Below are 23,927 nucleotides of genomic sequence, written 5' to 3'. Positions count from 1 at the left end.
CGGAACTACACTCCCCAGAACGCCACACGGCCGCGCCGGGGCGGGGCGGGCGCCGCCAATCTGCGCAGCGCGGAAGGCGCCGGGCCCCCAGGCGCTGCGTGCCCTGCTCCCGCTGCTGCCGCTGCTGCCGCTGCTCCCGCTGCTGCCACTGCTGCTTTGTGCCCTGCTGGCGCTGCCCCTGCCGCTGCCAGCCATGAGCGGCCGCCTGCCCGCCGAGGCGCTGGGCCGCAGGGTGCTGTGCGGCGCGGAGCGCGCGACCGTGCGGTACGTCGGCGGCCTGCCTGCCGCGGCGGGTAGGTGGGCGGCTCCGGGGCGCTGCTCGGTGAACGGGAACCCAGCGCCGGGCCCGCGGAAGTCTGCGGTTGATTTTGTTGAAGTTGTCAGAAGGGTGGGTGGGAAGGCTGCTAACGCCTGGGGGAGGATGGAAGAGGCAGGAGAGGCGGCCAGGGTAGGCTTATCAGCCTCACCCGAGAGCCCGCAAAGATCATGGAGCTTGTGCCCCAGGAATCCATTTCCAGGAGTATGAAGGACAAAATGGTAGCTGGGGATGCTTGTCAGAAGGGACGGGTCCTTCTTGGCCATCCTGGTTACCTCTGTGAGGATAGGACAGGGAGCGTGGACAAACCGAATGGGGGATGTAGTGTTTCTTGAACTTAATAAGACTTTTTACATGGCTCGAATAAAAAAATTAGTTTGGAAGCTAGGTAAATACAAGGCAGGTGGAAGGATTGTTAAGTGGGTTGGAAATCCACAGGTCTGTCAAGCAGAAGCGTGGTAATCAATGACGTGACATCTGGCTGGTACCTGTAACCTACAGGTAACCCAGAAGTAAATTCTGGGGGCTGTATCGTTCAACATCGCTCTCAGTGTCATGGGTAACAAACAGAGATTGCCCTTAACCGGCTGGTGTAACATAAACCAACCCACTTAACAGTCCTTTCATCTGCCTTGTATTTATCTAGCTTACAAGTTAAGATGGAGATCACCCTTCACTGGCTGATGTAACGAAAAGCAGAACTGCAGTCCTGAGCAAGCTTTGTGAGCTTTAGGAGTGGGCCTAAGAAACTCGAGGAGTATGAATTTCTGCATGTAGTGTGAAGTAAACCCGTGTATTGCACTAATAACCTACAGGATGTGTTGTAAAGCACTTGAGAGGTAAGATGGCTGCTGTGATGGATATGAACCTACAGGGAGCTCTTGTCACAAGCAAGATATGCGTTGGTCTGGGTTACCTTGGAACGCTGAACATGGCCAACAAACTAAGGGAAGCTGTTGTCTCCTCTCTGAGGGCAGAGGTTCTTGATAAGGTTGCACTTGGAATAACGTGTGTGGTTCGAGTCATCCCAGTTCAGGAGGGACGTGGATAAACTGGAGAGAATCCAGTGGAGGGCTGCCAAGGGGTCAAGGACATGGGCAACATGTCTCGTGAATAGAAGTTGAGGGAGCTGGGCTTAGTTAGCATGGTAAAGAAGGGAAGTTAGGTGGCAGCAAATAGTTGCCTATGGGCGTTTGAAAGATGGTAACAAAGATGACAAAGCCAAATTCTTTTATAACAAAGAGCACCAGCCACAAGCTGTGTCTTGAAGGGTTCAGACTGGACATCAGGAAAATCTTTTCCACTACAGAAACAATGTGGCCCTGGAACAGGCTGCCCAGAGAGGTTGGAAACTCTCTTGGAGGTTTTCAAGACCTGGCCTTGTAGAGACTTAACTGTCTAACCTGATCTAGCACTGGTAATGATCTCCTGCTTTGAGAGGGAAGGTTAGGCTAGATGAACTCCAGAGGTTTGTTCCATAATGTTTCTATGGCTATGATGCCTTACATTTGAAAATATATCTACCATATTTTTCAGGAATTTGGCTTGGAGTGGAATGGGATGATCCTCAGAGAGGAAAACATGATGGTACCTACGAAGGAACACAGTATTTTAAATGCAGGTGAGTTGATTCCCACTGTTAACATGTCCTGCATATTAGCAAGATGGCTATGGAAAAATGCCCTTTGTCAATTTCTCAGGCAAATCCTTTTGTTATCAACTGGCTGGTATTTAAAAAGATAACAAATTTGAATGCTGTGACCAGCTATGCTGTAAAGGCTCTTGCATTGTTATTGATCCAGTTATAGGGATTAGAATGCAGTTAACAGTTGGAAAATACAAGTCATGGTTTCAGAGGTGTGTAATAAAATGTGATTTTGTAGATACTGTTAGTCGTACCTTAGTAGGCCTTTATCTTCTACTTCAGTAAGAAAATTAGTATGTCCTACTTAACTTCCTTATGTAAGTGAACCATTGGTCTGTATTAACTGTCTCAGATACAGTTTTGTTTTGGACTTAAGATGACTTGCATGCGTACTGTTAAGGGAAAATACCAAGTAACTGATAATGATTGGATGATACTTGTATCACGCAGTAATTGTTAAGTTCAACTGTGTTTAATGCATACAAAACACAGTGTTGCTGTGTGGGCTTTTATTTTTATTTAATTAGTATATGCATACATTGTATTTAACGTTGAAGACTCAAGCACTTAACACGTTTGAAACTGGGGAATGCAGGACTCAAGGGCAAACAGCTGCAAGCTGTTGATTGCCACGTCAGAGGACACTGCAGGTGCTGAAAGTTTGAGTTAAAGAAAATACCTGGATGAATTCATAGAAGTAAAGTCCATCAATGACTCTTAAATACTGTGGGCTGCTAGCTCAGTAAGTTCCAGAGCAGAGGGTGGTGAAGGATAAGAGAATACTCTGAGGCTGTATCATTAAAATACTTGCCTTGCTTTCACATTTTTCCCAACCATTTTCTGTTGGCTGCTTTTGGAGAAAGGGTGCGGCATTATGTGGATGTTTGTTCTGACCAATGGATCACAGCCGGTGTTACATTAATGAGACAAAATGGAGACAAGATTTATACGTCTTTTTTGTCTTCCTCTTATGTTCCCAGGCTGGTAGTAACTGTAAAAGGGCAGTTTGATTACTGTTTGTTCCTAACTTTGTGAGTGCTCATTCAGGTAAAATAAATCTAATATAAATCAAATTCTGTGACAGTGAACACTTACATTTTCAAAAGCCTTCAATTCATTCTGAAGGAAAATGGCAAAATAAGTTGTCTGTGGTCTTGCTTTAGGGATGTGTATTTGGTTTGTTGGAAAAGGTAAGACTTCTCTGAAATTAATTCCTTGTGTTAATTATGTTGAGAAAGTTAGTCGTGGATGAGAAGGTAAGCAAATTGTCCTTTTTTTTTTTCCCTCCAACTTGCATGTGAATGAAACTCATAAGACTAGCCGAATGAAGTCAGTCCAAAGATTTGTCTGACACTGGCTAATAGCAGATGACTGGAAGAGCGTGAAAGAACAAGAAAAGTATGTAGCAACAGTCTTGCTAGCTTTAGCTGGTCACGGTTCAAAGATTTTTCTGAGCCTGAGGTAGTATATTTGTATATCTATTTTGCTCTGAATGGATGATTCAACGGAAAGATTTTTTTTCTGTGAATTTCCTCCAAAAGAACAATTAAAAACATGCACCATGTAGTCATGGTGCATGTGTTTGCTCACTCTAGAGCATGTGTTTTCAGCTTGTGGAAATTGTGATTGTTTCCATTTCTATGAGCAGATGAGTCTTGGCACGTTCTCCAACCTGAATTATAGCTCTATGATATGGAAGGGACTGAGAACTGTACTGTTGCTGTATGTCACATAGAAGAAAAAGAACTGAGATCAAAATTATTATTTCTATATTGTGAAAAAAAGTCTTCTATCTGCTGAAATACCTCCAGGGGGACAAATTGAATGCCGTGAGGTAGCAGAGGAGGCTTCTGTACTTGTATCAAGACCTGATAGTGGTTCCAGGCCTGTTAGAGAATATACTCTGCTATCAGTTCACATGAAAGTTGTTCTCAAGCCAGCAAGCAGAGCTGTTTGGTCTCAGATTGAATCAACAGAATTTACCTATTAAGTAATTCAAAACTAAGAAGTAGCTATTTTGAAATCCTTTCTGGGAATACTCTCTGCCACCCTTAGCCAAACAGGGAAGAGGTAGATTGTGTTCAGTCGTGCGAATCAGAGTTCTTAGTCTGTGTCTTCTTATCTTCCACATTTGTGTATGGTGGGAGCCCTGGAGACCTCACTATGAGAAAATGAGATGATAACACAAAATATGGTCTTTAGAAAAAAACAACAAAGAAATATAAGAACTGATTCACTAGGTACAAGGAAAAAAAAAAAAGACAAAAATAAGGTGAGGCTTAAGGAGGATAAGGACAGTTTTGACAGAAGAGAAGAAATTCAACATTCCAGGATTTTTCCTAGATAAAGAATAGAAAACTATGGTCTTTAGACAACAGCGTCTTCTGAATTTGTTAGCAGAAGTTCCTTTTTAAATGCCTTGAATTCAGTTGAAGCAGTTTCCGAGTTAAAGCTAGTTATTTTCTGCTGTAGGAGAAATAATAGAAGCAATCATTAGTATGCTCCCAGGAAACATGAGCTCAGAGAACGCTCTCAGTTCTTGTTGTAAGAAATCTGCTTTCTGAATGAAGCTGCACATATCCATAACAACCCTAAACGAAGTGATCTTTGAACATGTTGTTCATACAATACCTCTTCTTTGTATTCTGTTTTCTGGAATGTTTCTGAAGATTAAGAGAACAGACATAACTTTCTGTATAAATGAATGCCGTATTTTGACAAGATGGTTTAAAAAAAACAACACCAAAACCTTCAAGTATCAACTCTATTTTTTTATCAAACAATAGTAGTAAATTTTTACATTGTTTCTTTATATAATGAATATATATATATACATATATAAGAATAAATAAAATTTCTATATTTGATATATATGTGTATATCATCAAACCCTATCAGTAGTATCCTTTGCTTAGAAGTCTGCTTCTCTCACTCCTTGAATTCTGATAAGCAAAAGTAGCTGATGGAGTACCTTAAACTGTAAACAAATGCAATGAAAAGACAAGCTTTTAGTTTTAATTCTTTCTAAGGCAATTTTGAAAGGGGTGCTTTTTTTTAAAAAAAAAATAAAAAAAAAATCTTTCACAGTGATGTTTCAAGATGAGATCACAGGAGGAAAACAAAACTGAATATGAAATTTTCCTTACCAAAGGATCTTCTTAGTAGACCTCATTTGGATAAGTCAGTAGGTCTGCAGACAGCTATATGTAGTCTTTGTAGTATTTTTTGTGGAAACACCATCTAAACTCATATGTTTCATGGCAATATGTATGTCTGAATCGTATATTACGTGATACAAATTCAACTTCTTAAGAATCTGAGAACCAAAGAACAACACAGCAGTGCTTCAAAAATATGCAGACATCATGAGTGTGTTCATCAAATCTGGAGTAACTGGAAATGACAATGCATATTCTAGTGGCATTTCTGTGATTCTTCTTCCTGATAATAAAGTCTTGTTTCCTAATAACTGTTATTTTACCTGTCACCTGCACTAGTGTATCATCTAATAAAGTAAGCTGTGTTCTACAGCGCCTCGAGAGAAATGAGAAGTGAATAATCAAGCCTTAAAGCAGTGTTAAAATGTACACACAGTGCTGAAACTAGGGTGTGCTTTCAAAATGAAGTGCTGGTCGCACACCCCCTTTCCCACAGTGACACGCGTGTCTTGCCCTGGCAGGTGTGTGTTACAGGGGCATGAGGCCTGCCCTGGGCCAGTGAGTCCCCAGGGTGCACACACCTCCTCTGGGAGACTGGGTGCTCCAGCTTTCGTGTCCCTGCGTTGCTTCCCACAGCCTGCTAGTGTGTGTGTGGGTAGGAGGCGCCCCCAGGCTCCCACCTGCACGTTTTGGTGTGGGGTGTACAGTTCGCTCCCCACCACCTCCGTCCCCTCGCTGGGCACGGACTCACCTCAGCAGCTGACCGTGGGCAGCTCTGTCTGGCCTGGGGAGAGGTCGTGCTGCTGGCAGTGTGACTTGGCAGCTTCAGACTGGGTCTTTACTGCTGGTCTTGTACCCTCCTCTCCCTCTCCCCAGGTACAGGTGTTTAGGTTTCTTTTATGCTTCCTTTCAAGCCAAGTCTTCCCCCCCCCGAAAAAGTCTCTGGGTCATTCCCATAATCTGGCAGAAGGGTCATCTTCCTCTCTAACCATATGGGCTTTTTGGACAGGAATCTTCTCAGTCAGTTTCAGGTATCCCATTCACACACAGTGTTTACACGTGCTTGGCTGTTTTAGCAGCTGGTTTTTGTCCACGCCATTTTGCTGGGGAGATGTTTGGATTCCCCTGTGCTAGCTGACATACTTCTCCACTTACCGCGTGAGCTGGGAGTGCCATCCTGTTTTGTCACACAGAGTTGATTCACAATTGGAAGGGATGTGTTCTCTCCCGCTAAAGAGTAGCTTTGTTCTTTACAGAGGAATCCTGATTTTATTTGATTTGATTAAGAGCAGCACGCTGTGCTGGGCAGACATCAGTACGGTGGCCTGTACCAAGAACAAACCCACAACCTTGGCGTTATCAGCTGATACCATTGCTAGAATTATTGACGCCATTAAATTGTAACCTCTTTCCCCAGGGTTGCCTTTCAGAGGAAGACAGAGAAAAGGAGGGAAGTACAGTAACTGTAAAATTTGCTTCTGTGATGTGTTCAGCCAGGCAGAATTGCAACTGCTTCTCAGCTCTTTGGGACATGTGGTTGTTTGTTTGTTTGCTTGTTTTTCCCCTTTGCTTTATTTTCTTCTGGTGGGAATTTTGACTCCAGTATATTTTTGTAGTCCTGAAATGCCAAGCTATCCTTGCAAAGGCGTTACATGTTTTCAGTTTCTTCTTCCGTGAATTTTATAAGTTTGAGGGGCATGTTTTTAAATTTACAGGCAGCATTTGTGACCATCAGCTGTCACTGTTTGCATGACATTTATGTTCCTGCCTAAAAAAAAAAGATCTGTTTATATTAAATTAGACTCTTTCTCCTTCAGGCATGACAGATTCACCTTCAGGAATATCTGCTTAGAACACAAAATTCTTCAAATGGAGGGAGATGTCATTATCATTTTAGCGTCTATGAAGAAAAAGCAGTTTAATCAGGGGAGCTTGCATTCCCAAGATTCCTTTTAGCCCCCGAAGATCTCAGATAGGAAATTTGGATTGTTCCACTGTGTGGTGCTGTACCCAGCTGAGACTTCAGCTTTCTGCTGGCAATGGAAGGGTGTTGAAACAAAACTGCTGGCCCTAACCACTATTCAAACGTGTCGTGTGCACCAGCAGAGCCTTCAGATGAGCATCGGAGCTGCAGATGTCGTGTTTTTATTTTTTTTCTTTCCTTGTTTTGTGAAAGCTCAGACTCAGCTTTCATGTCTGTGCGACTGAGGTAAACTTACGAGAAGTTCAGTTACTTGCTGATGTTTGCAAAGCTGCTGCTGTACAGTCAGGAACTTGATACACCATAGCAGGTTAGCCCTGGGTGCCGCTTACAAACCTTGTTTGATGTCGCAGCTATCACAGTCTCTATTCAAAAACAAATTGGACGGGCTTTCTTTACCGAAGTGTGTAGATTCTCCTAAAAGAAATCTGACCTGTTGAGGACCTTCCCCTTAGAGGCAATGACCTGTTTAGAGCTGATCCAGAGAAGATAGGCACGGACTCAAAGAGCTCTAATTGGTGACACCCTCTGATCCTTGCAATGCGTCTGCCTCCAGCCATGGTTATAATTGCCTTGAGGTAGTTGTTGCAAAACAGCCAGTACTAAGCAAAGAAACCCTTTACCATCCAGGCAGGTAAAGCTGAGACCTCTCCTTGGCCGAGAGGCATGCTCAGACATGTAACTAACTGGTGGCAGAGCACAGCTTACCTACAGCTCTGTCCTACTTCGGGCACTGAGAAGTGGCAGTACTGCTATTTTGCTCTTCATTAGCAAAGAAGAATGATGCCACATTTCCTCTCATTTTTATTTTTTATTTATTTTTTTTTCTTGGAAATGGTTAAACAGTGGAAACTGATAGCTTACCTGAATTTTAATGAGTATCCTTCAAGGGCCCTGAGCATGCTAGCAGATGGGCTGCATTGCTTCAGGCTACCGAGGCGGGAATAGAAAGTGCCCTACAAGCAGTCTTCTGAGACTGGGGCCAACCTTCCTATTTTAAAAGCCAATAAGAAGTATCACTCACTCACCAGAGCCAGCTGGGTGCCAGAGCCCCACTTGGGCATATTCCAGATTTTCTGTTTAGGGACAGTGGGGTGTACCTTCAGCCACTTCACTTCAGTGTGGTGCATTGTCCTGGTTCTCGGGCCTTTTACACACATCAGAGCAAAATCCCTGTTCTCTGACTTCCAAATGCTTGGCTTAGGTCAGGTTGATGATTAGTACTCGCATCCTACCACCTAATGATGTGCGCACTGGGTGACTCCTTGGGTTAGGAATTATCTGAATTACCTGTTTGTTTCCCAGTTGTGGAGACCGATGGCTGATACCGTGCTTCTTCACGAGTCCAGGTGCTGTACATCGGCTGTGTGATACATACGTATGGCCTGTACAGCTTGTACTCCCTAGCGTGAAACTTAATACAGGCAGGGTATTTTAGGGAAAACAACTTACTGGTAAGTGACCTTTCTCCTTGAACATGTGGTAATTTTGCCTGAAAACAGGTTCTTATTGCAACATCTCCTTTTCTGTCCTTCTCTCGGTCAGTTCTTGAAAAAGTAGATCAAATTAGTAAAATAGAACTGAAAAAGACACTCAGTCTGTGGAATGGATTTGAGTATATATTTGAGTGCAGAGGAATAGAGATGACAAAATGGGGAGAGTTGAGGTGATAGGAAAAGGGATAGCAGATTTCAAAATAAACATACAGCAGGATCTAGGGTAAACTACAGGTAAACAGAACAGGAAACATTATGTATGGAGACCCTAGTGGAATCTTGCAGCATCTGCCATCTACAAAGCTGTTTGACTTAAGTAAATGCAAGTGTGGGAGTGATGTACGTCACGTGTAAGTGATGTTATAATTAAGGAGTGAAAATGTGATTTATTGTTTAAAGAAGTGTTAATAAGAAGGAGCCACATCATTTTTACGTTAGAGGAAATTTGACATTTGAACTAAGCAAATGTTTGCAAATTATGAAGAAATGGAAGGAAAGGCTTAAGAGAAGTTTACTAGATCAAAAATGGAGGTAATTGAAAATGTCTGTTGAATATGAATATACACACTGGCTTTACATTCTCTGGGTAAAAATGCCTTTCTGCATGTTTTGTAACCATTGTACTCTGAACTTAGTTGCTACAAAACTGGACTGAAAATTGTTTTAAAGTAAATAATATGTTGGTTCTATCCAGTTCTTTAATTATGATATGAGAGTACTTAAATAAATACCAGAACCGTTAATGAATAAAACTGGCACAGACAATTTCCAGTACTGATCTTTTAATAAAAATGTGAATATGTGGTGCCCAGGCTATTCCATCTACTTGCAATAGGTCCATAGGATTCATGGCCTCTAGTTACTGTTTTTCTGAGAGAGCTTTGGACTCTGTAGAGTTGATGATGTACATTATGGTTTGCTAATGAGCCACTTGACGTTTACATGCTGTTTTGAAAAGAGGAGTTCTATTTACATAAGTGGTTTCATCCTCCTGAGTACTTTCCAACCAAAGTCAGTACTCTTCTCAGCTGGAAGGCAGGCAGGTAATCATAACTACCAATTTTCTTCCTGCTGTTTTCTGGCTGATCCTCCTATCAGATCCTCCATCTGTTCTGTGCTACATTCCCACAACTTGTCTTTGCCAGTTCATCCTACTATTTCCTTTCTAGTTTTGATAGAAATTGTCAAAAGCAATTGCATGGCAAGAAATTGTCATGTGTTTTTCAGCTCAAGGGAAAACTAAGAAACTTCATAGGACTCTAGAATGTGCATTAGCCAGGTAATTTTGTTGAATATTCATTTTCAAAATTGTACCAAGTTAGTATTAGATTTTTTTATTTTTTTGAAGTTTTGAGTTAGTATAACAAGAGGTACAATTTGCATCTTACGTCATTTGACAAAGCTGCTTCTCTTAGAATTATGAGTGAATTATTCAAGTGAAATATAGTGAGGGAATGCTGACTATTCTGATTCCTCTCTTCTTCCTACTATTCTGAGCCTTAAGCTGAGATAAGGCTCCATACAAGTTCGTCATATGATTTAGGTATGTTTGTGTCTGTCCATAGGTAGAAACTTATTTTCTGGGAAAACTCAGTCCATAGTGAGTTTGGAAATAACAGAATGGTTATTCCTGATAACGGCACTGACATGGTAATCTTGATGTGTAAGCACGTCTGGAGATGTGCTTCTCATGGCATCTCACAGGGCCAACTTGTTGGGTCAAATGCTATCAGTGATACTTTGTAAGTCTTGCCTGGTTTTGCTGAGCAGGAGTGGTGTCCTAAAATTAGCCTGTAAAATTTCCCTTTGACTGCTTTGGTTCGTGGTATTTTTAATAAATCAATAATCAGTACTTTTTAGACTTTCTTATTTTTTATCATTCGACTGATAACTTTTAATATTTCACCATTTCCTGGCTGTTCTTTTCTAGGCATCCCAGAGGAGGATCATTTATCCGGCCAAACAAGGCAAATTTTGGAGTAGATTTTCTCACTGCAGTAAAGGACCGGTATGGGTTGAAGGAGCAAGATGTTCAGAATGGGACAGAGAATACGTTAGTATTGGGAAAGAAGACTGTGGAACTTATTGGCATGGATTCTATTGCAGAACAACAAAGGCAAGTGTAATATATGAGAATATATGAGAATATATGAAAAGGTGAGCTGGTTCAGCTCATTGATCTGGTATGAAACCATTCTTTGTTTTGTGGGTTAGTTTTCCATTGGATCAGTGAACTGGCTCAAGTTGTACAGCACGCACACAGTTGCCAAATTGGAAAATTCTAGGAGAATGCGCAGAGAGAAACATGTACATTTTTCTTTTGGCAGCAACTGGCAGTTAGACTGGATTAGGTGAAATGGCAGGCTTTCTAGCCCCTAAACTTACTCTGAAATTTCTTGTTAAATTAGTCAAGATCTTTCACGCAAACTACATTCAAGTAACTTTGGTCTCCAATTACTGCCGTTCTTTATCATGTTGGTACATTTTTATTTCAATGTGGCATTACGGCAGGACAGAGAACAGGTTACTGCTGAATGATAAATACCATGGTACTGAGATTGATGGAGAACAAATTTAATACAATAGACAATTGCAAATACAGGGTTTTTGCTTGAGATTTTAATGAATGGATGATACACTGAAGATTTGGATAGCACACGGTTAAGATGATCTGCACATCATCAGTAATGTCTTTTATAACTTTATGTTTACCTATACACATTGGTGGTCCTTTTAAAACTGATGGATTTTTATATTTTCTGAGTATTGTACAGTATTTCTTGTTTCATCTTTGTTTAATCATATCAGCACTGACTATGTAACTAAGAGAAGGAAAGCAGAAAGTCACTGTACTGCTAGTAAAGACATCTTTCAGTCAGTTCGTGTCAATGCTTATTTATCTGGGAGGGTAAGAAAAAATTAATAACATGATGTGTAGTAGACTGCAGTTCTAATGGCCTCCAGCACCAGAGAGGTAACAGTTCAGTAGGTGGCAGTCTCCTCTCTGGGACCACCACTGTACTCACTTTGCCTCCCAGAACATTCTTAGCAGTCAAAAATGCCTTTTTTTTTTTTTGATAAGTTATATAAAGAATGTTCAAATAACTTAGAATCCTTTGCAGAAAGTCTTACCAAAAACAAGTTTAACTTGGAAACTAACTAAATTCCAGTTTGCATAGCTACAGTTTGTCTGTTTTATGACGCTTTTTTACAGTTGGATAAGTATCAGTTGTTTGTTTGTTTGTTTGTTTGTGAGAAGGCAGAGGAGAGGGGAATGAAGGGGAAGAGGAAGGTGGGGGAAAAGGAAGAAATCGTGATTCAACCAGACCTACTTTGCAGTATAAGAATCCAAGGAAGTATAAATATCCAAGAAAGATACTAAAATGTTCAGTGCTAATTCATAGAATCATCTAGGTTGGAAAAGATCTCTAAGATCATCAAGTCCAACCGTTAACCTAGCACTGCCAAGTCTACCACTAAACCATGCCCCTAAGCACCACGTGTACATGTCTTTTGAAGACCTTAAGGGATGGTGACTCAACCACTTCCCTGGGCAGCCTGTTCCAGTGCCTCACAACCCTTTCAGTGAATATTTTTTTCCTAATATCCAACCTAAACCTCTGCTGGTTTAACTTGAGTTTGTTTCCTCTTGTCCTATTACTTGTCACCTGGGAGAAGAGATCTACCCCCACCCCACTACAACCTCCTTTGAGGTAGTTGTAGAGAGCAATAAGGTCTCCTCTGAGCCTCCCTTTCTCAAGGCTAAACCGCCCCAGCTCCCTCAGCTGCTTCTCATAAGACTTATTCTCTAGACCCTTCACCAACTTCATTGCCTGTCCTTGGACACACTCCAGCAATTCCAAGTTCTAGAGGTATTTATGAAAATACTATTATTTGCTTGTAATAGCCAGGTGTTTATATAATGTGCTTATTTCTGTTCAAAGATTACTTAACAGAATGTTCTTTCTCATTTAGCCAGCTGAACCTACTGGTAGATATCTCGGTGCGTGAGTGTGCAGTGAGCCATGCTGGTCAGAAAGAGGAAATCAGCAGAACATGTGCTAGTATCCTTTTTTGAAGGTGCTATATAATATGATACCACCAATATATATATATATATTAGCATTCCAAGTGTTCACTTCAAAGAATGAGGAACTGTATTTGTATCCTTTTAGTAAAAAAAAAAAAAAGTTTAAAACCACAGTTTATGTTTGGAGGCTTATTTCAATGCGTGCAGAGTTAAAATGTAGAAGCCTACGACTTTGGAGAAGGAATGCAGACTGTGGATGAAAATAGCAATGTTGTCATAGGTTGCTACTGTGACTGCAATTCCATACGTTTCCAGCAACGCAGTTTTTTAAATTTTACTCTAGAATAGATAACCACATAAAAATACAATTGATAGGTTCTGTAGGTACCGCAGGTGTCAAATATATAACAAATAATGTATTAAGTATACTGCATGTTGTAGCTGTATTAGAGCAATAGCATATTTGTTCATTTGTAAGAATTGTTAAGAATTCGTGTCAACACAAAAATTAATCCATTTTTAGATTTGTAAAGTTAAGCTCTAGTAAGTCATTTTTGTACCACAGAGCAGTATAAAATTTGCTGTAACTGGATGGTAGTACCTCTTAGGGCAAACAAGTGTATTCTATTTCTGCTTATTTGATTAAAAAACAAAACAAAACAAAACACCCTAATTCTAGTGTATGAAAAAGGAAGTTCAGATTTGAGATGTTTCTTTTCTTAATATGAAATTTCAGATATCAGGCATATAAATCTATCAAAAAATCTGTTGTCATCTTGGGATACAGTCACAGATATTGCTTCTCAAGTTCCAAATCTGGAAACACTTAATATCAGGTATATTCGTATTTGGGTTTCTGTACCTTTGGGGGTAGGGACAAAGAAGAAGAGGCTCTTTTAGAGACAAGGTCAACTTTCATAAGATAATTGAATGCCTCAGTAGTGGTTTTAATTGGAGCCAAGTTTTTAAATACTTTTTTTTTTTCATAATGTCCTTAAACAACAAATGCATATGGTCGTGTGTGGGATCTCTGTTGTCCTATTACCAGCTTCCAAAGCCATCGCTGTACAATACACACAATGCAGCTAAAATAATTTTGAAGTGATGTAAGCTACATTGAAATAAATGCCATGTTAGTTTAATAACAATGTGAGTGCAATTTTTGTATTTGTTTTTATAGCTAACACGACAAAAACAATTTTTAAACAGTTGTAGGTGTTCCATTTTCTTCAACATTTAGCACCGAACAGGTGTTGCAACCTGGGTGCTATTTGCAAAATTAGGATCTAACTTTGCATGAAGCATACACAGTCATTTATTATTATCAGCGTACATGAAAAATTACTTACAAATATGTAACTACATTGAGAGATTCCTTTTGTCATAATATACAGGTAGATCATACTTCAAGAAAGAAACAAAAATGTCTTCTTGGGGCAGGTTAAGAAAACTAGTTTGAAGTCTCCAGTTTTGAATCTTTTAACTATTTTTAGTGATATTCTCGCTGTCGACAGTGGGTATCACATCCTTTTGGTTTATATGCTTTTTGTTTCAATCTAGATAGCTTCAATCAACACTAAGGAGTTTAAGCCCCAAGTCAGACTTTGTTTCATTTAATATTAATTAAAATCTTTCTTTTCACATTCAAAATTTAGGGAGATAAAAGGGGGTTTGAGCCATAGATGAATAAATATGCATTTGTGAATTGGGAAAGTAAATGAGGAAAAAAGTTTGAATATAAGTAATATTTTGTAATATTTTTAAATATGTGAAACAATGTCAGTGATTTTTTTAAAAAATGCTTATATTATTTTTGTACTTAGTACATAATTCCAAATTAGTGGCTTAAATAATTGTATTTATTTAAGTTTATGACGATAATTATTCTTTTTACACAGTGAAAACAAAATGAAATTTCCATCTACATCAATTTGTCTATCTAATGTATTTTCAAAACTGAAGATTCTGGCACTTAACCAGACTGAGATAACATGGACAGAGGTAATAACCTTCTTGATTTTGTTTTTATTTCTATTGGTAGGTTTTAAAACAAGTAAAGCACATTAAATATTTATACATTATATTCTTCTGAAGTGTAATCATCCTCAGAAAAGGTGCTGTGACTTAACTGTATTAGTTGGAAATGTAAGTTGTATTGGCACTGGAGTCTAATAAAAGAATGTTTAACTTCAATTACATTTGTAAATTAACGAGTCGATTTTAAGCAGTTTGAAGTAAAGTTTAATTTCACGTTCCAGAGGTTGAAAACTATTTGTTTCCTTGTACTTAGTAAAAGTTTATCTATATTTTAATGCATATATAGAACAAATGCAAAGAGAAAGAACATAGCTCAGTATGACATTAAATACTTGTTTTGGCATCACTTTGCATCAGCATGAGATTGGCTTAGTATCTCTGCATCTACAGAAAGTGCTTGAAATACATGATTCCTAGTTACATGCAACACAGACACAGCACAGAATAAACAAAGCTTTGATTATATTCAGGGCCTTAAACGTGCAAACATTTAAATGATTCTATTCTAATATCTTGTCTCATTAAGGATGAAGTCCTGTTGTCAAATACGTTAGCAGTGGGCCTGTTTTGGGGCTACAGGGCCCATGAAGCTGCTCTCAGTGCTGTCTTCCACGTTTGGAGCCACAAGTTCTATGGCTTTGCAGAGCCCCTTTGATTTCATCAGTGCTAGTAGACCTAGACACAGGAAAGGACCAGGTGGAAGAAAGGGAGGGCTAGGCAATCTCCAGTACTTATTTCTGGTTTTGAAACCTACGATTTGTTCTGAACATGTTCTGAGGACATATGCATAAAGTGTAATTTCTGGAATAATTTTTCTCAACTTCTGCTATATTAAAATAAGTTTTGCTCTTAGGTCCTTGTTTGTGCTCGAGGATGGCCAGCACTTGAAGAACTATACCTTACTTCCAATAACATTACAGTTTTGGAAAGGTAAGTTTTGGATAAGTAACGTACATGAGCCTTTTGTGAGTGATGTACTGCAAAGTTACATAGCAGATGGAGCTACGTTCCTGTAATGTATGCATCACCGTGACATAACTGTAAAATAAATGGTGCAAGCTTCATGTGGTGTACTTCAAAACATTTATATAAGTAGGCAATTATTTACACGCAGTTACATGCTTAGAAAACTAGTGTTTTCATTAAAAATAACTTGTTTTTTTTTTAAAAAAACAGTTTGGTGCGGGTTTGTTGATTTTTGTTTGTTTGTTTTTTCATTGTGGCAGGCCTGATAATGTCCTGCAGACCCTGAAATTGTTAGACCTCTCAGACAACCAGTTACTGGATGGGAATCAGCTGCATCAGATAGCATATCTCCCCAGGTAGCTGTTAAACAAATTTGCTGGAAATTCTTTGTCTTGTTCTTACTCATCTCCATAGTATTTGTTAATGGAAATATGATCATTTTGGTATTGCATGGAAGGTTTATGGAATCTTGAAATAGAAGCATTTTGCCCTCTTGAGGAGAGTAACTGCATTATTTAATTGAGCTATATTAATATATTCTTTTTTAATATTTTTTTTATAAGCAAGACTTTCTTAAAATGTTTGTTATTAGATTTTTATTATATACTTATGAAACTAAACTGATATATCACATTACTAATTTCTTTATGTAATAGTATGTACACCTTTGTATCCAAGATAACAGGACTGTAGAGTTTTTCTGGTCTGGCAAAGTAAAAGAGATACAGAAGTGGCTTTTTAGGAACAATTTTCTGACCATGACAGTGTCATAGAGGTTCATCAGTAGCTGCACAGCCATCTCGTGGTTGTCTGAGTCTGCAGAACGCTGGTGGACAGTTTGTTGGCAGGTGTTACTCCTGAGGCTGGCACGTTAAAGACCATTGGTGATGAGCAGTTTCCAAGAGGAGTTTACACCCACGCTCTCTACCTGTTTGTTCTTTGTAAAGAAAGCAAAATACAGGGAGATTGGAGGGAGCTGGCAATAATTCTGCTGCTTCTCTGTCATCTGCTTGTGATTGTTAACTATCGTGAAGGTTACAGTGGTTGCTCTACTGGTAGTAGCATGTCACTGTGTTTATATTGGCATGTCCCCTGCACAAGGACTATCTGGAATTTTCAGTGCTTTTTGAGGGTAGTTTAAAGACTTTGAAAGATGTGTACTTCAAATTTATTTTTTTTAAAAAGAAAAAAGTATAATTTCCATACTGCTTTACATAAATGTATTTTCACCTTGTTAAATGAATCTGGTGGTACCCTTTACACAGATTCTTCCATTTGACTGTACACTCAGTAGCAATGTCTTTATGGTATTTATGGGCTTGAACTATGATTTGCTGCTCTGGGGCTTATCCTGGGAAAGTAGTGTTCCTTCCTTTTAAGAGCGCTTCAGTTCCAGTGAATGGAATACTGTGGGACTAGTGAAATAGAGTTGTTAATTTGCAGAATTACTGTCTCGAGCTGTATGCCAAAATAGCAGCCATGAGGAATTAAGAGCCTATTTTTAAAAAATTGTATGGCAAATCACACCATTTAAATCCAGGAGTTATTTTGAAAGCTTGAAATTATTGTACTTATTCCTTGAAAAAAAAGTATTCTCTGAAGTCTGGGTACTATCTATAAAACTGCTATTCATGATGCCAAAAGTTTATTAGATCTTTGTTTAAAAAAATTTAAAGTATATTTTTTTACAAAAAATGTTCTGTACCAATTACAGTAATCATTGTATCTATTGCATTTCAGATTAGAACAGCTAATACTTAGAAACACTGGAATATCTTCCATACACTTTCCTGATAGTGCATTTGGTATGTAAAAGAAGCAATTTATTTATAGTTTTATAATTCTGGTTGTTTAAAGTTTTCATTATTGTCTGTAAACTTATTCTTTTTCCTAGGATGCAAGACTAAAATGTTTCCTTCATTAAAACGCCTTGCAATAAATGACAATAAAATATCGCAGGTAGGTTAGATTGAGATGGTTCTGCATTTTGTATATAAGTCTATCTTTGTTTAAGAGTAACTCACAGTTTGCTATTTTAAATCTTTTTGATTGCTTGTGTAAGATTTTGAGGCACCTACAGAATTATTTGATCAACACAGAGGGATGATAGAGAATTTTAAAAGATTCTTGGTATCTCCATTAAACAGGTTTGTGGTAGTTAGTCCTATCCCTCCTCTACCTCATAATTCTTCTTGTGCAATTCTAATGATCTAAAATGCTGAGTAGTCCCTGGTCTGTTTAGTTTTTTAATTAATTAAATGTAATGCAATTCATAGCTAAATGAACAGGATGGAAGTACTTGGTTCTGCTGACCAAAAGAACAGTTTCTTTCATGGTCATTGTACAGGAAAAGTCAGTGTTACTGTTTATTGTTCTGAAATGAAGTATGCTTTATGTTTCCTCAAAAGACTGTTCCCCTCCATTTCAGTGGTCATCAATCAATGAGCTTGAGAAACTGCCAAGTTTGCGGTCACTGCAGTGTCACAATAACCCTTTGATGGACACAGAGAAGAACCCAGAGACCCTGAGACAGCTAATTATTGCCAAGATAAGTCAACTGGAAGTTTTGAACAAGTCTGAGGTACGTGATGCATCATCAACTTGCATTGATGAGTCTACAGAAAAAATGTTTTTAAATCGTTGTCTGAGGAATTTATTTCATCTTCTTTTAAGATTGTTTGTGTTCAGAGAAGTACTGATTATCCTGTCACCTTTAGCATAAAAGAGGGCAGAAACAGCATCTGTTCTCTAGCTACAAAAAATATCCGCATCATCATACAAGTTAATGTCTTGGCTTAGATACTCATCTATGGATCAGACAGTACATAGAGCTATAAGATTCTTATTGGCTTTAAAATGTACTGAATGTATGGATCAGTTAGTACTTAGAAATGGGGTTTGTACGGTAGTGCTAACACGTACGGAACATCTACGTGATTGTAAGGGTCAGTGTTGTGAAATAGATTTTCTTTTCTGGAAAGCCATATAATTTTGTTGTGCTCCATTCCCGTGTCAGTACAGATCCCTCCTGCTGAAAGAAAAGGAGCAGAGCTTGATTATCGCAAAATATTTGGAAAAGAGTGGCTAGCAGCTGGCGGGAATTGGAACCCAGAGAGAAACAAACCGAGTGAAGAATTTTGTGCTGCCCATCCCCGATACGCAGCACTTTGCCTTAGTGAGTACAAGTAAAATGAGCATTTCCTCACTTCTGGCATTGTGGTAGCACTCATTTTTTCTCTCTTCAGTTTGCTTCCCTTCTGCTTGATGCTTTTCCCTGTGCTCCTCCTGCCTTAGAAAGCCCACCTGTAGGCAGGCCTGCACGCGACTGGCTTTTGCCAGGGGGGCAGCTGTGCAGTGCTGCGCCCTTCCAGCCGCTGCTGCTTTGTAACCTGTGCTCGCTGCCTCAGCTGACATCTGCGCGCACCTGTCCCAGAACCCTACTGGTGCAGCCTCTTAGAAGTGGGAGCACCTCCACCTGCCTGCCACCTGCTCCGCTCCCTCCTAAATACACAGAGCTGTCGGTCAAGGATCACGCCTGCAGCGCTCCGTGGTTTTATACGGTGTTTCTGCTGCTTTGTGTGCAGCATCCCAGCTGTTGCAGGAGCTGAGGCAGCAGGCTTGTGCCCGATCCAGCACCATGAGCGCTTACCTTAAGGCTACTGTTGGGTTTTACTCTCGGAATTGTTCATGTCAACGTGCACTTTCCTTCACACAGAATACGGTGCACCTGAAGAAGGAGAACTGAAGGGACAACAGCCTTTGACTCTGAAAAATCAGCTTCTGAGTAAGAGGCCAGAAATGGTCAAAATTATTTTTTCTGCATTTGAAATATTTTATAAATTCGGTGTTTAGGGAGAACAAAGGCTTCAAAAGCCTTTGAGAGGTCACAGGGTTGCAGCTTGTAATTTTGTTTCGTAGAAATATGCACATCAATGAGTTTGACTAGGTACCTGCTGCTCTGTACTCCATCTCCTTTCCTCCCCCTAACCAACCTGAATTATTTTCTTAAATAAGACTTAATGAGGAATAGATATATTCTCTATTTTCACAGTCTCGATGACTTTTCCACTGAAAAGATTTGAGATTTTAACAACTGATTTTTTGTTGTTGTTAGCTTCTTAATTTTAGGGCAGTCAAGAAAATTACAGCTAGCTTGGGTATTTGGGGCTGTTTACATATTTAAACTAGGTTACATCCCAGATGCACAAAGTCACTTAGCTTTGTTTCTTATTTGATAGAATTGATTATATTTTCTTAATCCATGTCCAAAATAGTATTTTAAGGCATTTATAGTCTAATGTTTAGATGGAAGACTAAATAGAACAAGGAATATAGTTGGCTAGATATACTAGAAGCTTGTCTTAAAGGGTCTTAATTTCTATTTTTTTTTTTTTTAAGTTAATAATTTCCTCAAAATGTGTTTGTATTATATTTTTAAGACAGTTTAAAGCATGTTTTAGACCTGGATTAGGCAGTTTTACGTTTACTGCAGGTTATTTTTAAAAGTTAACAGGAACTGAAGCACTTTTAGGTAAACTTATGCAGGACAAAAATGAAAAATTAATTTTAATTTTTTAGAGAACAACTAAATGCTATCATAGCTCCTCAGACACAGATTCTGTTGTAATTTTTTGACATCAGGTTGGGAGGGGAAATGGTATGAAAAGACAGAATTCTGTCAGAATAGGGCTTACCTTATTCACTAATGCTTTACTGTTCTCCTTAAGCTTTGACAATTAAATGTCCTGACAAACCTGAACAGAAGCCAGTAGAAAAAAAGCTACCAGGTAAGAAGCCTTCTGTCTTGTTTCAGCAGGTGATTTGTAGCTCCTTTTGAAACAACTGTAATAGAGAATGACAGCTGCCTCTAGCTTTGTCAGCTCCTGAAGACACTGTCATATAAAGGAACAACAAGGAAGAACTCGTTTGAGAAACTCATTATTTTTCCGACCTTCACCCAGATAGTTACTTTCAGTCCAGTTTGAAAATTGAAAGTTGAAGTTTGTGTTACCATGTGTGCTGCTGGTTTCATGGTTAGTGTGTATGAGGCAATCAAAGGCTAATTAATGGCTATGGAAGCTGGTGGATGTATTTGCCCAGTAACAAGAACGTGAAGTTGTAACAGCCAACTACCTAAGTCTGCAGTTAGAGATACTTAGGTCTGATATCTTTAAAATTACTATACATTATGTTAGAAATCTGATTCTGACCTGTATAAAATTTGTCTTCTGTGAAATTTTAGTGCCTGTAGTATCTACTAAAATGAACAGACTTTGTTCTAAATCAAATTGAAGTCTCAGAGATGTATCAGCATGGTGTCTGAAAGAACAGACTCACACAAACTTTATTCTAAAATAAAAATCACATTTATTATCACAAGTTGCATAAAATCAGATACAGCTTTTACAAAAACGTTTGATAGAAAAATATTTGTCTAAGTACAATGTGTGGTATTACAGGAATAACTCACTATTGCTGTGCCTTTAGGTAAAGCTTCAAAAGAAGTAAAAGTTCAACCAAAATATTGAGTATATCTATTGCAAACACAGGTATCACCTCTGGAACAAACTACATTTACTCATTCAAGATCCATTACAAAAAATATCCTGCCATGTAACTGACTTCATAATAGAAACCGCTATACAACTCTGCTGGCAATTTGGTTGGGACAAGTTAATGTAGCAATATTTCTAAGAATGGCACTAGTTCCACGGTGGCATTCATTTATTTGTGCTGGGAAAGCCAATTCCTGGTAAGAAAGCTTGAAGGAACAGTCACCAGACGCAAGCAGACAGAACCTGACTGGTGCATGTCCCAAAGGTCACTTAGTTTAGTGTGTAGCAAATTCAAACTCAAAAAAGGTAAATTATGAAGCCATAACATTTTAATTTGGCATGTGGGATCAAAACACTTCAAATGTAGTAGCTTATTCTGTCTGACCCACCAGAGATGGAACCATTTTCAATTTGACATTAGCAGTTATCATACAGGTACAAAATGCATTATTGCAGTGTTAGAACTGAAGCAGCAATACAGCCTTTCACTGTTGCTATGAGCAAGTATAGCTGAATAACCGGTACTTCGCTACAGCTCAGTGGTAGCAGCATTTTTCTAACCACTTGGTTTCTTTCCCTTTTCCAGAGTCCATGACTATTCAAAGGGTCAAAGGATTGCTCTATCGCCTACTTAAAATTCCAGGTTCAGAACTGAAACTGTCCTACGAAAGTTCTAAAGTGAGTTAAAATTAGGTAATTCAGCAACAAAATACTTCATGCTGCTAAAGGTCAATAGCATGTTCTAAAATACTACCTAATGAAATTGATTTCACTTAAGGAGGGCAGCCTTCCTGCTGTTAATGTAGGACCTGATTCAATGCCTGATCCTCCCTGACTGCAACTGCCTGATCTAAATTTGGTTTACATTAACAGAGGTCTGGTAAGACTTAAACTGAAATCTTTTTTTTCCTTTCTTATTCTAGCTGGCAGGAAAAGAAGTGGAACTAGACAACGACTTAAAGCCTTTGCAGTTTTACTCAATAGAAAATGGAGACTGTGTGCTAGTACGGTGGTAACAAGGAGCTCCCTTGATAGACTGAAGGCAAAACCAAGATGGGAACTGCTGAAGAGTTCCGGACTGCCTGCAGACAGCGTGTATAACGTGCCTGAACACATGTGGGAGAACACGAATTTCATCGTGGCACCAGAGCGCTATACAACAATACTCCCAGCCCCTAAACTTAGTAATTAATCTTTACAAAGGCATTTGCTTTTGACTGAAGTGTCTTATGTACGAGATACCAAATAGTGCTTAAAGTCTTCAGTTAAATAAAACTCAAGGTTTTTGCCAGTATTTTATACTCCCTTCCCACTGCAGTGGTGAGAATTTGTATGGAACTGATAACGTAATCTGGCTGTGATGTCCTCACTTATAATAGCTCTAGGATAAAATTAGTGCTGCACTGAAAGAGGCTGCTTGCACTGTTTTCACCTACTTCCAAAGACCTTAAAGCAAAGAAGTGTAAAACAGCGGTAATTGGAGAAGTATCTACACAGCCTTAGAGTGTTTAAGGTCAAAATCTGACAAACCTTAATTCTACCTGCAGAGTTAACGTAACACAGTGTAAGTTCTCAGCATACTGCAAGGCATTGATACTTAGTTTACATCCTTTAGTGTGCAGTTCCTGAATCTTATTTTACTTTCACTTGTGTCCCACCAAATTCATACATAATAATAACTGAGCTACCAGAAAAACCTCTTAATCAGGCTAAGTTTGCAGTACTTCAACATTTGGTATAAGCAAACTTTGATTTTTTTTTAATATATGTATATATCTAAAATGATAATGGTATAAACAAACTAAACCTAACAAATCCCAAACCCTAGCTGTCCCAGCCCCTGCACAGATGAGAGCAACCCCACAAACTGCACGGAACCTGCTGCAGCAAGACTTACCAGACGCCCTGGTACTAAGCACAGCTCTCCAGTGGATCCTGGTACGGCTCTATACAGAGTTAAATCAGTAGTACTTCAATTTACAAAAGACAGGCTAGTTGGCATTCGTATGTGCATTTATTAATTACAAGTAGGTCTTTGACTTTATATAAAAAGGAAACTGTTTATCTTAAACATTTTGGTTTTTGTCAGATCAACATCTATACTATAGAAAAGGAATAGTATCAGTCCACTTGTAATTATCAAAAGGGATGTGCAAATATTGTTACGCTTTAGTTGAAACCCAACGCTAAAAGATACCTTAATATTCTGTATTATTCCAAGAAGGAATCCCGATGTACACCTTTCCGTCCATATTATATGCTACCCTGTTTTCCAAGGCAAGTCCCTCATCTTTCCTCACATCTACAAGGATCTCCGCACAGCTCCTTTACTCTCCAGAGATCTCTCAGTTCCTGGGGAGAATACTGAGGGGAAGACAGCATGCCGCTCTCGCATGCCTTCTCACACAACCAGAGACTGTCCTGTTAGAGAGACAGCAATTTCAATAGTTCTTAGAAAGAATTCAGTGCTCAACAAACTTTACTTCCAAGAACCAGGTCTTCATTGTTTATAGCGATACATTTTGCACACAAAGGTCACCAACTGGAGGCATACTTCCCTTTCTGAGCTGCTAGAGCTATTCAAAGAACTTGCAGTTGGGGGAAGAAGGGTGTTTTTGTTTGTTTGTTTTTTTAATTCATTTCAACAAGTCTTTTCTGGATTTTGATCCAATGACTGTTTCAATTTTTGTAAAAATAAAACACGATCCCCCTATTTTATTTATGCTACTTAGAGCAACAGTTG

General features: G+C 39.1%; 2 protein-coding genes across 4 annotated transcripts in view; one reads left to right on the top strand and one right to left on the bottom strand.

Annotated features, from left to right (window-relative positions):
• The first annotated feature begins 154 nt into the window (after positions 1-154).
• Positions 155-22,483, top strand: TBCE (tubulin folding cofactor E). The gene is made up of 16 exons (XM_035321037.1): positions 155-293; positions 1,853-1,937; positions 10,527-10,712; positions 12,572-12,660; positions 13,363-13,462; positions 14,525-14,627; positions 15,517-15,593; positions 15,890-15,985; positions 17,370-17,434; positions 17,524-17,588; positions 18,058-18,210; positions 18,651-18,804; positions 19,345-19,413; positions 20,357-20,416; positions 21,771-21,862; positions 22,108-22,483. Exons 1-16 carry the CDS (start codon positions 194-196, stop codon positions 22,198-22,200), a joined length of 1,587 nt encoding a protein of 528 aa, XP_035176928.1. The 5' UTR covers positions 155-193; the 3' UTR covers positions 22,201-22,483.
• Positions 20,973-23,927, bottom strand: part of B3GALNT2 (beta-1,3-N-acetylgalactosaminyltransferase 2) — a 31,770-nt gene continuing 28,815 nt past the window's right edge. For all 3 annotated transcript variants that reach the window (XM_035321039.1, XM_035321041.1, XM_035321038.1), the window contains exon 12: positions 20,973-23,605. In XM_035321039.1, coding sequence (XP_035176930.1) covers positions 23,471-23,605 — 135 coding nt within the window. In that variant the 3' untranslated portion in view covers positions 20,973-23,470. The remainder of the gene's footprint in view (positions 23,606-23,927) is intronic.

This window comes from Oxyura jamaicensis, chromosome 3, assembly GCF_011077185.1.
Source record: "Oxyura jamaicensis isolate SHBP4307 breed ruddy duck chromosome 3, BPBGC_Ojam_1.0, whole genome shotgun sequence".
Taxonomy (NCBI): domain Eukaryota; kingdom Metazoa; phylum Chordata; class Aves; order Anseriformes; family Anatidae; genus Oxyura; species Oxyura jamaicensis.
The sequence above is the reverse complement of the archived record's forward strand: the minus strand, read 5'-3'. Positions and strand labels throughout refer to the sequence as shown.

Coding starts and splice junctions, on each gene's coding strand:
- TBCE (XM_035321037.1), top strand. CDS start 194: ATGAGCGGCCGCCTGCCCGCCGAGGCGCTGGGCCGCAGGGTGCTGTGC. Junction 13,463..14,524: donor CTGGAAACACTTAATATCAG/GTATATTCGTAT, acceptor CTTTTTACACAG/TGAAAACAAAATGAAATTTC. Junction 15,986..17,369: donor CAGATAGCATATCTCCCCAG/GTAGCTGTTAAA, acceptor ATTGCATTTCAG/ATTAGAACAGCTAATACTTA.